Source organism: Camelus bactrianus, chromosome 8 (assembly GCF_048773025.1).
Source record: "Camelus bactrianus isolate YW-2024 breed Bactrian camel chromosome 8, ASM4877302v1, whole genome shotgun sequence".
Lineage (NCBI taxonomy): Eukaryota > Metazoa > Chordata > Mammalia > Artiodactyla > Camelidae > Camelus > Camelus bactrianus.
In genome coordinates this window covers 2,584,677-2,599,414 of record NC_133546.1, presented here as the reverse complement: position 1 = coordinate 2,599,414, position 14,738 = coordinate 2,584,677, and the positions used below count along the sequence as shown (strand labels likewise).

At 56.4% G+C, this 14,738-nt stretch overlaps 1 protein-coding gene and 1 long non-coding RNA gene across 3 annotated transcripts; one reads left to right on the top strand and one right to left on the bottom strand.

Annotated features, from left to right (window-relative positions):
- Positions 1-2,787: 2,787 nt before the first annotated feature.
- LOC123615511 (proline-rich protein 18) lies at positions 2,788-8,262 on the bottom strand. The gene is made up of 3 exons (XM_074368024.1): positions 8,123-8,262; positions 6,197-6,752; positions 2,788-6,098 (listed from the first exon to the last, which is right to left on the bottom strand). The coding sequence occupies exon 3, from the start codon at positions 6,065-6,067 to the stop codon at positions 5,261-5,263; it is 807 nt and encodes a 268-aa protein (XP_074224125.1). The 5' UTR covers positions 6,068-6,098; positions 6,197-6,752; positions 8,123-8,262; the 3' UTR covers positions 2,788-5,260.
- On the top strand, positions 5,320-13,379 carry LOC141578320 (uncharacterized). Of its 2 annotated transcripts, none has more exons than XR_012508499.1 (2): positions 5,320-5,458; positions 8,144-13,379. It is a non-coding gene; the product is annotated as an uncharacterized LOC141578320 (long non-coding RNA). The 2 variants fall into 2 exon arrangements; XR_012508500.1 differs by having other exon boundaries at positions 5,321-5,458; positions 10,136-13,379.
- Positions 13,380-14,738: the final 1,359 nt, after the last annotated feature.

Here is a 14,738-nt window from a genome sequence, read left to right as displayed (position 1 = left end):
CCGCAGGGAACTGGAGCTGTGCCTGTGGGCACCGGACGCTCCGTGTCATCCAAGGGAAGTCGCGCAAAATCTCTCAAGGTGACCACTTTTGAAGGACTTATTGGATGGGATCTGAAGCGTACCTTAGAGTTAAGGCTCATCACTTTACGTGGAACTGCTCACACACCCGTTCACGAGGCGGCGGGGACGTTCCGAGTCTCTGCAAGCACTCACTACTCTCAGAGCGCCCAGGGTAAGCCCCCCACCCTCCACAGTCTAGAGCCCTGGGGGCAACAATTAAAGCGAGCTGGGAGGGCAGGGCTGGGTCCCGAGCCCTGAACGGCCACGAGCCCTCAGGAGTGGGAGTCAAAGCGGGAGCACCGAGGTGCTGACTGTGGGAGGTGGCCCACTCTTCAGCGTTACTTCCGCCCGCTTGCCTCTGACAGGTTTGGAGACATATGTGGTTTACCTACAATGAAGCTCTCAGATCACACTTGCCTCCCTCCCCATCTTTCCATCTGCCCTGACTCCCGGGGGACACACCGAGCACAGTCATTCCCAGAAGAGCGACCGCTATTTCAGACCCGTGGCCAACATGCCCGGGCCTGTCCGTCTCAAGCCTGACCCTGTCCGCGACGGACCGGGGTCCTGGCCTGTGATCACTTTCTGTCCTTTCTCCCGGGCGGGGCTCTGCCACAGCAGAGGCAGACAGTTTTCTGGTGTTCCAGGCCAGTACCTGCTAAATACCTGAGCAGACCTAAAACTACTTCCTAAAAGTTCTCTCTTACTTTTTTGCAGGTTTCCATGTAGTCCACCTCCATCAGGTGGGATGGCCCAACGTGGGAGAGGACGCAACCAAATTATCCCACTGGGCTTCGTCAGGAACTAATCGTGATATGCAGAATATTTACGCATCTTCCGGAAACTGTATTTAAGCATCCTGTCCATTGCGTTGTATGTAATATAAATAAACACGTAATACAAAAATAGTTTTCTCTAAGAAAAGGTTTGTCTCTTGTACTATGTTAGTGTGTCTCGTTATTAGATGCTGAAATTAACAGCTCACTATTTTTAATTTTGCCTTTGCCACCAGGAAGCCCAGAGCTAAGTTTTGTGTTCAGCTTGAAATAAACTTGAAATAAGAAGGTACAAGACAACAGGCATGTTTATTTTTAAACTCCTTAGGGAAGTGAAAGTGTAGCTCCCACCACACATGTGCATTAAACGGTCAGACAGAAAAATCTCAGAACACTGCAGCCAGGGAGGGTTTTCATTTTGCACGTATGAGTGCCAGACAATAAAGGTTTTTAAGTGTGAAGTTCTTTTTTCAGTGGAGGGACTGGGGACTGAACCAAGGACCTCATGCATGCTAAGCATGTGCTCTACCACTGAGCTACACCCTGCCCCCTGCAGATTTTTTGCAGTGGTAATTACAACTGACCTTGAGCTGGGGGTGGGCAGGTGTGGTCCCAAATACATTGCACACACCTCACCGTAATCCATATCAGTATTTACTATGTCGTCTTATCCCCATCACACAGAGATGCAGAAGTTTAATGAGGTGGCTGACAAAGAACAGCATCCTTTGGGAACTCTGGCCCTGAAGGCTCCAAAGGCCACCTTTAACCTCCCCGAGGTACCTTCTCCCAGAGCACACTGGGGAGGTGCTCAGTCTCTCAGCTGGGCACGGGGCCACCATCCCAGCAGCACCCCTTTAACCCCTAGCCTCTGAACAGAGGCAATGCTGGTCTGCACTGGGCCACTCCAGGCACCTCACTGGTGCAGCTCTGTAATGCACCAGGGTTCTGACTGCTGAATTTACACAGGCTGTCAGTTCAGGGCTTACTTTGCATGACACTACAGGTGGCTGGAATTTCCACGAGAAAACCAAAGGTACAAAATTATAATTTCAGAGTCAGTTTCATATGACCAGGTCCCACAGATCACTACCCTCAGTGAGATTGTGTCATTTCTCCGAAAACCACAAAACTGAAGTTTCTGATTTCTGGCATCTGCTTTTTCCAGAAATAGAACAGATCAACATAAAACCTCTCTCAAAGTGCCAGGTGTTCCCTAAACATATGGAATTGAATCACACGTGTTAAGGCTCTGGAGTCTCACAGGCACTGCCACTAAACTCAGAGGCTCCACCCTCTGGGTGCCAGTCCCCGAGCCCGTGGCAGGAGAGTTAGCCCAGGATGCCATTCCTTATCCAGAGAGAACATGGTCCCCACCTGCTTCCTTCCACGGGCATCTTTTTTTAACTTCTTCTCCATGGACCTGAAGATTTCAGAGGCAGACCACAGTTACGAAGTGATTATGCCCCACTTTGAGTAATCTGTGGTCCTCATCGTTGTGCACATTGACCGTTTAACGTCTGATTGGGATGACCTACCAGACTAAAAGTTCTTTCAGCAAAAGAAAAATGTTCTAGTGAGTGTGTGTAGAAGGAGTTCTTAGTATCGGGTCCATGAGCTTCCTAAAATAAGTGTGAATTTGGTTGTCGGGTGGTACCTATTCCTGGAGTGTATCTGGAATACAGCTCTCACGGGGGTTCACGACCCAACGAGAGGTTAAGCACTGTTGCCAAACAGACTTACTATGATACTATTTGACTAGCATTGGAATTCTTAAAATCCTGGCCACTGCTGGCAGTAATTAAGGCCAATGGACCTTTGCTAACGCCTGGAAATTCCAGAGCCTCAGGTGGGGCAGCCCCACAGAGAGACCATCTGGAAAGAACTCTCACTGCCTCGGTGATCTCCTCCTGACCAGTATTACACAGCCTCCAAAAAAGAAACGCAGGCGTTGAATTTCTCTTTTATTTAAACACTAAGAAACTGCAGCCCAGTGACTTAGAAAACATCCTCATAGCATCAGTTACGACGTGAACATACACCACGTGTTTGTTCGGGCGGGCAGAGCCTTTTCCGTTTTATTGAAGGTGGCCAACCAGAACAGCATAAATGGTCCACACATCTGCTCTGAAGGCAAAGACCAAGGCACACAACTCCACTGACGTCGCAGAGGAGGAAAAAGCACGACTTACTGTGGCCAGATAAGAGGGAGATGAGGGTTCTGGCGGCTGGGGGAGGCTGGGGAAAAGTAGACAGACAAAAGACTGGACGGGACACAGAGAGACCCACGCACGTCAGCAGCAGGACCGAGAGACGCGCAGGCAGACGCAGAAAGATGCTCCCCTAGGGCGAGTCCTTTAGGAAAGTCTTTAAAATGGTGTTACTGTCACAACAGGCAGGAACCCGGGCCTCCTAATAGGCAGTATTTACACTTAATGCAAATGAGACCAAGTTACGATGCTGCCCACCCTGAACTCAGTCAGCTCACCCTCAACCTGCCAGTTAACGTCCAGAAAGAGCCCCCTTCCCCCAGGACCAAGCTCTGCTGACTCCTCAGGGGGCGGCCAGAGCAGTCAGACACACGTGCCCCGACTTCACCTCCGAACCATGGCGGGCTGGGCCTCCCGGGTACCAATACTCACCTTAACCACAAGACAGCCAAGCTCTGTGCACTCGCACGCGGGGCAGGAAAGACAAGCTCTCCAGGGGGTGGGCTTTTGCTTTCGCATCTCATCTGGTGGCTAATCTAATTCAGCCACAAAATTAGATGCTTCAGGGCCAACTAGATTTCTGCCTAGCATGGGAGAGAGCGAGATTAGAGCAAAGATCTCCACATGAAAAATACAAATTTGGTTTTTTAAAATGTAAGGCTTCAATGCAAAATATCATTAAGACTTGACACATTAAAGTCTAATGAGATAAACAGTAAACTAGTTACTAACTTTTACAAAATAAGTCAAAAATTGAGGTAATACATTACAGTCTTCTATAACCAGCTTTATCTGATTAGAATGTTTTCCCCCCTGCTCCATCTTAGAGTAAAATATACTCAGATGCATGGAGGAAATATCTAGAAATCAGCCTGGAGTTAGTAGGGAAGAACATGAGTCCTAAAAGGTGGAGGCGTCTTCCTCTTTATTCAAATAATAAATAGAAATTTTCTTTTTTAAAATCACTCTATACAACTGTACAAAGCCGCTGTGTCACTAATTTTCACGCAGTAATCAGAAATACTGAAAACATACACATCTACCCTGTGCTCCCCAGTTTCTCCCTAAAGAAATGGCTCTCTGGCCTGAAACATCTCCTCTGCGTCTGGGTGCAGCTGTTTGCACTCGCCCTCTCCCTGTGGCCCCACCTCTTTTCCGTAGCACAAAAGAGATTTTGTGAGCAGAGCTTCAAATAAAGAGAATGCACAGCCTCGCCCCTGCTCACACCCTAACCCAGACGTTCAAAACAATGTCCGCAGCTGTGCTGCATAAAGACCCCGGTTTGTGTGCGCATGTGTGCGTGTGAGAAGGTGTGCGAGTGGAGAGGGTATGGTGGATGAGAACAAACCATGAACGAGTGTCTGTGTGCGGATGTGTGACCACGTATGCATGAGCGTGTGTGTATCAGTGTGCATGGTGAGCATACGTGAGTGTGAAGGTAAGCATGTGTGTGTGAAGGCGTGCATGTGCGCGTGTTGAGTGTGCGTGAGTGCGTGTGCTGGCTCGCGGGGGCGCGCGGCCCGCAGGGCTGCACTGCCCGTGAGTCGGGTCCAACCACAGAGCACTGCCCTCATCCCGGCGTCCACCGGCCGCCGGACCCGATCCTGCCCGTCACTCCCCTTCCCCTTCGAGCTGGGAATCGAGGCTCACTGGAGTCTCCGGTATCCGGGAGACGCTTAGTTCTCTACTCGGGAGAAACGAAATCATAAACGCAGCACCACGTCCGGTTCTGCACCAGACGGCCACCCTCCCGGACCCCCTAACACCTGACGGTCACTTGCTGCTCAGACCAGGGCACCAGCAGAGCGACACCCACAGACCAGATCAGGCTCGCCCCCAGGCAGAGGGTCTCCGGGACCCACACGACCCTTAGGGGTGGGAGCTGACTCATTCTTCCAGCTGCTCCCCCCACCTCCCCCCACACTACGAGCCCCAAGGACACCTGTGCGCGCGGAAGAGGCCAGAATGGTGCAGAGGGGAGGGGCCGGGCAGGAGGTGGGCGGTGGGGCTGTGGGGTCAGACGAGGCCGGCGGTGTCCCGCGCGGGCCGCGCCGCTCTCCGGAGCCCAGGTGTGCGGTGGACGACAGCCGAGGCCGTGTCACCCCCGAGGGCGCCCAGGCAGGGCAGCGCGTCCAGGCGGTGGGCGTCGGGCGAGCGGGTCCCCGCCCCCCAGCCTCCTCCCCCGCCCCCGCCGGGCCCGGCGCGCAGGCGCGGTCACAGCGTGCTCAGGTGCGGCAGCGCGGCCAGGGGCCCCGCGCGGTCGCGCGCCGCGGCCGCCGACTCCACGCCGCGCAGCCACTCGGTGCACTTCCGCACCAGGCCCTCGTCGGCGGCCTCGGCCTCTTCCTCGTACTCCACGTCGTCGTACTTGTGCCGCTCGTTGAGCAGCGACACCTTGAGCAGCGGGCGCAGGTCGGCGGGCCGCGCGCCGGGGTCGGGGGTCTGCTGCGCGCCGGGCGAGGGCGGGCGGCGGCCGAGGCCCGCGGCTCGGGCCCGGGACCTGGGGGACAGCAGGCGCCCGGCGTCGGCGGAGGGCCCGGGGAGCGCCCGGCGGGGCCGCGCCAGCAGCTGCCTCTCCAGATGACGCCTCTGGATGAGCAGGACGGCCTCGGGCGTGAGGCTCAGGGAGAAGCGCAGGGCGGCGTCGGGCCCGCCCCCCGAGGCCGTGGTCCCCGCGGAGCCGTCGCCGGAGCCCGCCGGCCGGGGCGCACACGGGGCGGAGGCGCGCGGGCGGCCGGGCGCGGCCTGGGGTGGGGCGCGCGGAGGGGCCGGGCCGGGGGCGCGGCGGGCCGGCGGCCTCCGCAGGGTGGCGGAGGGCCAGGAGCTGGACAACAGCACCGGGGGCCTCTCGGGGGGCCGCCTCTTCTTCTCCGCGGCCGCGGCGGGCGGCGAGGGGCCAGGCGGGGCGCAGGCGGGCGCTGCCACCTTGCGGGGGGCGCTGGGCTTCCGGGGCAGCGGGCGCGCGGCGGGGACCCCCGGGGCGGGGGTGGGCGGCGGCGGCGGCAAGGGCGGGAACGGCATGACGATGCTGACCCGGCGGGTCGTCAGTGCCCTGGAAGGAGAGGGGCGGCTTTAGTCTCGGGTGCGCGGAGCGCGGCGCCCTCCCCGTGCTTGGCCGGAGTCGGCCCCTGGTCCTCCCTCCGCACCCACCTCCGTCCAGCCGCAGCATCTCCGGCTTCCTCACGTCCTGGCGCTCACACTCAGGGGCTTTACGCCCAGGCACCTTTCCCTCCTTCCTTCGTTCCTTCTTTTCTTCCTTCCTTCCTTCCTTCCTTCCGGGGCCGGGGGCTCTGCCCAGACTCGGGGTCTCCTCGCCCCGCACGACGAGGACGGCCCCCGGGGCCGCCCGGCAGCGACAAGTAGGGGCACCGCCTGGTCCAAGCCGAGCGAGACGCTACGGTGGGAGGAGGAGCTGAGCGCGGTGGCCGAGGACGCGGCGGAGCGAGGTGCAGCTGCGCCTGGCTGGTGTCAGATCTACTGGGACCAGAGAGGCTACCCAGCTGGCCTTCCACCGCCAGGGGCTAGTTTTAATCCATCAGAGGCGGGGAGAACCGGGCGTGTCCCAAGTCCTAGGCGGAGTCTTTGCACGTTGGAGAGAAAATCCTGTACAACCTCTCAGTGCCTTTAAGATGGTGGGAGACAGCGGAGGGTACATCTGGCAGGGCTGGCCTCGCATTCATGTATCAGAGAAGAAAGCTGGCTGGAACTTAAGAGGTGGGGGAAAATCAGAGAATCTTTCTGGTTTTGTGTTTTCCATAAGGTTGATGCAGCTGCTGAAAGACAGTCATTTTAAGATTAACAACCTAGTTTTCCTTGAGTAGGCAAAATGGGCCAGTTTCAGTTATATAATGATACAGAAGCTATCAGACTTGAAGTTCTTTTAATGAGTGATTCCTGTGAGCAAAGGAAAATATTTATTTCTCTGACAGTGGTTCAAAATGAATGAGACATCTTCAGTGTCAACTTAGATTCTAATGGTAGAGCCACGAAAACATTCCTACAATATTCAGATGTTTGCTAAATGAATAATTAGTTGAGTAATTACAAAGTAATGCATCATAAAGTCGAAGTTTCATATAAGCAGTCCCTGCGTTCTGTGCCGAGAATTGTCAGTTGTTTAGATCTCATCTCCGAAAAACATTTGCCATAGTATACGCCTTCCTGGTCTAACTCAGGAACATAATTAGGTTGTGTTGGTTACGGCCCCAGGTTAGCTCAGAGCATCGAACGTGGGTAAACTCAGCTGTGACCTGGGCCAACCATCCCAGCAGCGCTGCCCAGCTCCCCACTGCCTCTCGTTGCAGCACCAGCACCTCCCTGCTCTTGGTGGCCACAAGGACACTGGCCACTGTCCCTCCTTCCTAGTCCCATGTGTCCCCAGTTGAGGTGGCCACAGGGTCAGAGCACAGCAAAGGGAAACTTCTCACTTCAGCTGGGCGCAGAGGGGTACTTAGGCCCCATAACCCGCACCCTCAGATCTTGCCCACATTTACATGTTCTCCATAAAATATGCAAACACAGCTTCAGGACAGGGCTCCCTGCTGTCCCCTTCCCTGCCAGAGCCTCAAGGGTAACCTGTCTCTTCCCACAGCTCAGGGCAGCTCAGGGCGGATACGTGTGAGATGGTTCAGGTCAGAAAATCCCTGTTGTCCGTGTTGAAATCACACATACATTTCATTCCAAGTCTCAGTATTTCTGGGCAGGTGTGGACTAGTTTTGTAAGCGGTGGCAGCAGGTGGCGACTCCTGCCAGGAGTGCAGAGGACAAGGGTGAGGTGAGGCCGCTAAGACGGGAGAGGATGAGGAGAGGGCTGTCGGGTACCACTTCTCGCGGGCACAGCCCCAGATGGAGCTGGACACCCAGAGATTTGACTGTGGGCCCCAGCAGTTCAAAAGCTGTAACAATGTCAGCGATTGGGTTTCTCTTCTGCCTGTTTCTAACTCTGAGGGTGTTCAAGAAGTGGTGACAGTTGGGGGTGGGAGGTGAGCGTGGGTCGGCAGTCTCATGGTCACCACAGCTCGTGTATATTGACTGGAGTGCTCTGTGGCCGGCACTCTCCCAGCTGCTCTGACTTACCTCCACTCTCCTGGGGCACAGGCTCAGGTGTGGCAGCATCTCCCAGCACCACAAAGCTCCCTTGGGACGGAGATGCGCCTCGGTCCCAGCAGTGGGGTGCCAGGCCCCCACCCCTGCCGTCACACTGCAGAGGAGGAAAGTCTGCGGCCAGGCTGATGGGGTGAGGAGCACCCTCCGCTCCACTGCGGCAGAGACCCGGCATTTTCCTCCGAGAGAAAGTGAGAGTCCTCAGACTGACACCCACACCCCCACCAGTCTGGTCACCGGTGCCGTCCAGGTCCCCCCGCATCTCGGCCCAGCCCAGAAACTTGGAGGCTCGGGGAGCTGGAGTCAGCCTGACCTCTGGGGCGGAAAAGTAAATGCTGAGCACTCCCCGCCCATCACCCACCCAGGCTGGAAGGGCGTTCCTGCCCCCTCTCTCCCCCCGGAGGGCCCCATAAGCACCCCTGTGGGCTTCCAGGAGGCCCCATACCTCATGGTGGGCCACTGCCCCGGAGCGACGGAGGAGTTAGCATTTCTGAAGGCACTCTGGTCCTCAGACTCTGCTGAAGCATCCAGATGACAACATCACTGCCCCCTGCCAGCGACTTTGTCCACCTGAAGCCTCCAGCCCCTTGAAGTGGAGGCTAGGAAGACCCGCGTGGGCCTGAAGGGGGCGTGGGAAAGCAGCAGGTGTCTCCTCCCTGTCACTGGTGGGCTGGCTGTTGAGGAATCCGTTACACATTCTGTTTGGTTGACTTGACTGGCCGGTGGCAGTTATCAGTAAGGAGGGTCACCCCAGGAGCACACAGCCAAACTTACGTTCAAAATAGGGGATGTGATGGAAAAGTGATTAGTCAAGAAATACAGTCCAGTTTAACTCATAATTTACGTGGGATTTTGCATAACATGCCCAGAACACAGCAATGGGGATAAACTATACATGACACAGTAAAACTGGAGTACTGGAACCCTGTGCCCAGCTAACCTGCTTCACAGCCCTCTCTGGGATCACCAGAGCACAAGGGTTGATCTCTAAAACACACGATTACATTTCATCTTGAGGGTATGAAACTTACTATTTCCAGTAAGCTGGTTGATTTGAAAGGTCATTTAAGCAAAATCAAATATAGGTACTCAGAATGGTTCTGATCTTTTACTCATGATATTTAATTTTCAGATTACATTTATTTTCAAATTTCAAATGAACAGTAACTATAATTTTCCACTATTTGGAAATTAATGGTACTTTTTTCCTCCTACTTTTCTGTCAGAGTCAGTGTGTGGACAAAGACTTTTCACTGAAACAACCCTTAATATTTCCAGAATGAATAAAATGTATGCGGAAAATATTTGTCACTAAAATAAAATACCAAGAGGAGCATATCCAGGGAAAGTGGAGGGTAACTGTTCCACAGGTTCGAACTGAAAATTACGGAGACTGTAGTGTGACGACCCCAAACGGCCGTGGGCGTGCCCCCCCTTCACCACCCGGGCCCCCGACACCATCCAGAACGCGCGTGCGCTGCCTGCGCTGTGTCCGCGCCGTGGAGCTGCGGGCTCATTAGATGACAGTGATGATCACACCGTGACACCAGCAAAGTGGCCATTGTTTTCATTTTCCTCATTAGCTTGCTAAGGTCTTATTTCTGCGAAGACATGTACTTCCGTGTTCAGAAAATTTCATAAAGGAAAACTCATCAGTATTATTTTCTTAATTACACCCACTTCCTCCCATATTCTGTACTTTGTTTCTGTATTTTGAGTCAAAGCACTGTACTTGATGTAGAGGTAACTACTCCAATGCCTAGAACTAAAACTAAATCTGAATTTTAAAACATGGAAAGCTAATTCTAGTTTTAAAAATCCTATTTTATTACTGAGAAATAGAGAACTTGGCCAATAATTTTTTTAAAAACCCTAAATTTCTTCTAACATTGGTCTGTTACTATGAAAGGCTTTGGGAGTAGAAAACATTTAGGAAGTTGTTCAGATGTTACTTACTTTAGATTCTTTCTCTTTTCCATCATTAAGGTAATAACCCATTTTATCTGGATTACTTCATTGGAACCTCATGAGAACCTGACAAGAGAAGAACCAGGAATACTTGCATCTTACAGATGAGGAAACCACGGGTTGCCCAGGGAGCCGCATCCAGCCCGCGGCTAGGGTGAGCCCTGCAGAGGCGGTGAGACCCCAGGGCACGCCCTCCGCTCGGTGCCGGTGGGCCTGCAGACGGCTTTACGCTCTTGGGACCCAAAGAGCTTCTGTTTCGTGGCCTCTATCTACTGATGTTAACCTTGTTAGAAATTTAAACTGAGACTCTAAAGAGATGTTTATTAATACATTTAATGAAAATAATATTTTCTAAAACAAACAAATCAAAGATGAGTGGCGGCTCTGGGCTTGATCCTTGTGCGATCACAGGCCTGCAGATGTGTGACTCTGCTGTGCACTCAAGGTAGATAGAGTGAGAGGTGCGGTGTCTACGGGTTATTACCAAAGTAGACCCTGAAAGGGCCCCGGGGACCCCAGGCATGTCCCTGGCCTGGGCCACACGTGGACAGTTGCTGCAGCGCCTGCCGGGTTACAGAATGAACCCACTCTGATGTCCCTAACCCTCATCCTGGCTGGTAGCCACGTCCTCCACTTTGAAAGCAAAACTTAATACTCGGTGCCTTCCTGTAACAACCTGGGAAAAAGTGAAGCGAATAAAAACATGTGATCGTGCGGAAGTCAGAGGCTGCGCGATTAGAAATGGCATGCCTTAGGGTCTGCGACATCTTTTTCTTGCGAAGTTTGGGTTTTAGCTATATCAAAGGCACACACAGTGTCCCCTTAGGGCAGGGAGAAGCAGTGGCTCTGAAGCTCATACTGTGTGTGGAACCTGTGTGCTGAGCGCTGGCTCAGAAACCCTGGGCCACGGACACTTGTGGGAACCTAGCCTGGAGAGATGGGATCAGGCAGCGAGGTCCCGGCAGAGTGGAAGAAAACGAGGCGAGGACAGAAACCCGAGTAGTCTGAGCCGCCCTGGGGGGCACGGTCGCTGTTACCCAGCAGGTGCGCCTCCCCGCGGCCTCGGGGAGGGTGCCTTCTCCAGCAGAGCGCTCAGTGTCGGCTGCGGCCCCGTCGCCTCCGCGTCCTGTTCCACAGTAAACACAGGCGCCGGACGTTCCCCACGCAAGCCAGGCGGTTTCCTGCGCTCCCTCCCTCCCGCAAAAGCAATCTGCTTGTGAAGTTGTTCCTTAAATAATTCACTTGAAAGGAAGATGCTGAAAGTAAGGGTGGCAGCATGTCAGCTGAGGAAGGCGCTCTGTCACCCGTCGGAAGGTCCCAGCACAGGGACTCTGCACGTGCCGGGGCCTTCACCCCAGCACCGCGCGTGCTACGGCCGCGGTCAGGCGGCTTTGTAAAAGCCGAGCGTGGTTTTGAGTGGCCTTGTGAATGTTGTCACAGCTAGTTTGCAAGTCGGGGGGTTTGTTTAACGTTCAAGGGAAGAACAGCCGAGTCCGCGTTCCCTGGGTCCCAGCGTTCCCGGGATGGGGGGTGGAGGGGTCTGCAGGCCGGGACCCAGCTGTTTCCTCACCTCACCCCTGTCTCTGGGGCGGGTCCCCCGCAGACCCCTACAGGCCTTCTGTGGACGCCGCCACATGGAGGGCCAGCCCATCACTCCCCAGCCAGTTCCTGACAGGACACCAGTCACTGACCGCCAGGGCCTGTGAGGCCACCCCAAGGACTTGTCATTACTGCCATCACCAGCAGGACAGGCTCCGCACCGCATCCTGCCGTCTCTGCCGGACTCCTGCACGGCAGTCCTGGTGCTGTCGAGCCTGTGGGGCTGGACGCCCCTGTCCCGCCATCCTGAGGGCCGCTCTGGGACCACTCGGGTACCTAGCGTTATGTCCCAGAGGCTCACAGAGATGAGCATAAAGCAGCTTTTCAGATGCCCACGGCCCTTTTTAACGTCCTATCTGCTGGGTGCCGTGGCCAGGCAGGGCTCACCCCCGTGTCCAGCAGGTACCAGCAGAGCCTCCTGTCAGACGTCTTCTTGAGATAAGGAAGTGGAAGCTTACAGAGGCCAGCACCTTGTCCAAGTGCAAACAGCTGGACGTGGGGGAGCTGCCTGCCCTCCAGACTGTCCAGGCTGCGGGCCATCGTGGGGTCACCGAGCTCTGCTCCCCTTCTGACAGCTGCCAGGGCCTCCAACCTGAGAGGGCCCTGTGTTCATGGCAGACTTCAACTCTTGGGGGGGAATGCCTTTGAGGAGCTGGCAAAAGCAACGGAATACAGAAACAGTCCTGCAGTGGCGGGGGAGGTGAAGCCTTTCCACCAACCCGCCTGTGAACCTTGGCACGAACCCCTCAGCGAGACGGAGAGGGCAGCAGGGACACGTGTCCGGGGTGTGGCCTCCACGCTGTCCACCAGCTGCAGGACGAGCCGGAGACCTGGAGGTAAGGGCCACAGTGGGAAATAGGAACACCAGGGTGGGGACACGTGCGGACAAGCCTGCTAAGGATCTGGACCTCTGACCACGACAGGCCCCCTCCCAGAGGGGACGCCGGTCCTGATGAAGTGTGCAGGGAAGAGCCTGACGAATTCTCCCTGAGATTAACAAGACTGACCTGTGACTTTCACAGTGCCTAGCACGGGCATGGGCAGACCTCTCTCACTGTCCCATCCTGCGGGGGACACACGTGCACCATGTCCCACTCACGCCCATGGGCTCTGAAGCCCACGGCGATGTCCCTCCTCCCCCGTAGGGATGGGGATGGACCAGCTATGTGGCCAGACCTGCATTCCAGCCCCGACTCCGGGAGCGTCAGTGCTGTAGCCGCCTGGGCTGGACAGGGCATCTCCACGAAGCCAGAGCTCCGACCAGCTGGGAAACAGCCTCGCTGTCCCAGGGGTCACCCTCCTGCGCCATCTCCCCGGACGGAGTAACTCTCTTCGCTGCCCTGAGGCCATGCCCCCACCTCCACGGTGGACACCTAACCCCAAGCTGCCCTGTATCCTGCGCTCGGACTGTCTGCACAGTACAGCAGTGTGCTTCCAGCCAGCTCTGGGGACACGGCGCTCCAAGTGTGACTCCAGCGGCGGCCTCTGTCTAAAGATGAAGACACTGTCCAGGATAAGGTGTGTCTGCTGCCTGCCCACTGCCCCTCTCTTGTGCTGACCCCTAGCAGACCCTCGCTTCGGTCTGGCCGAGCCCGACCACTCATGCAGGACCAAGCTGAGCAAGTTATAGCATTTCAATTAAAAGAACACAGTCCGTCTGGAAGCAGTGAAATTAGAGCTATTTCTTAGTAAGATTCCCAGCTCTTTCTGCTTGGGGTGGTTTGAGGCACGGACACAGAGGAGCAGGACGCGGGGATCTGGAGGCAGAGGGCAGGGGAGAGCCCAAACTCTGGACGCAGACAAGCCTCGTCCAAGCCCGCCCCGGCCACGCTGGCCCTGCCGCCCTGGTGAGTTGCCCATCTCCGCCAGTCTGCCCCCTTGACCAGGAAGGAGGGCAGGGCCCCAGGGTCTGACTGGGAGGAGGTGCCTGGAGGCTGCGGGCACACGACTGCCGTCCCCTCGTCTCTCCTGAGGACCGAGATCTCTACTGCTGTGTCCTCCACTAATTGAAAGGGCATCCTCCTCCTCCCAGCTCCCCGCTGCTTGCAGGGTCGAACTCCAGCATGGCCTCCACACACGCCGCGTCCCTGCTCCCTGTGCGCCGTCCTCCCCCTCCTCCCCGTGCTCCACCTCTGCCCTCCCTGAGCCCCCAAGATACGCGGTGGCTCGTAACCACAGACACCACACCGTCCAACAGGAATGTGCCTGCCTCTCCCAGAACTGGGACCACTTTGGGAGCAAGACTGTTGCGTTTTCATGTGTCACCACCCCTGGTGCGGTCCCTGCTCACTCACCCCCTCAGTCCCACACCAGTGCCTGGCTTCCCTGTCCTCCCCAGGCTGGCCCTGGACTCCGTCCCGGTCGGCTCCTCCCACCGGCTCCCTACTTCAGCGATACCGAGTACCTGGCCTGCTCCTGCCCGGCATCGCCTCCTCCCTGGCACAGCTCTCGGCTCCAGGCGGCCCCTCCAGAACACTCTCCACAGCCACCAAGAAGAAACGCTGCCCTCGCCCCTCACAGGCCCCTCCTTTCCCGGCCCCCGTCGCCAGGACTGAGCAGGGCTTCCCACTGCACCAGGCAGGCACCTGGGCCCCCTTCCCGCAGGTGCCTTTCTGAGGCTGAGTCACCTGACCCAGGCCAGTGCCGGGCTGAGGGCGCTGGGCAGGGAGGAGCTGAGAGGAGGCCGGGAGCAGGGCTACCTCTCCCGGAGGCTCCAGCCCTGCCAAGCAGGCTGCCGTAGGCGCCGCCCGCCCCCTCCTCCCTCCGGGCCGGGGTGAGGCGGCTTCTTCCCGTGTCGGGGCCACCAGGGCCGGGCGGTCAGCCCTCCACCTGCCTCCGCGCCAGCCGCAGTGTGACAGCCTCCTGGGGATGGCCCGGCAGGCTCTGCTTTCAGGCTGTGCCCTGAGCCACCACTCACAAACGCTCTCCCCGTGACTCAGCACCGTGTCTTTCCCACATTTACCCTCAATCGAGTTATCAGGGCAGGGAGTGCACCTCACTCGCTTTCCCACAGGAAAAGCGC

Bases quoted from the DNA above. Each gene is read 5' to 3' on its own strand.
- LOC123615511 (XM_074368024.1), bottom strand. From the start codon at position 6,067: ATGCCGTTCCCGCCCTTGCCGCCGCCGCCGCCCACCCCCGCCCCGGGG.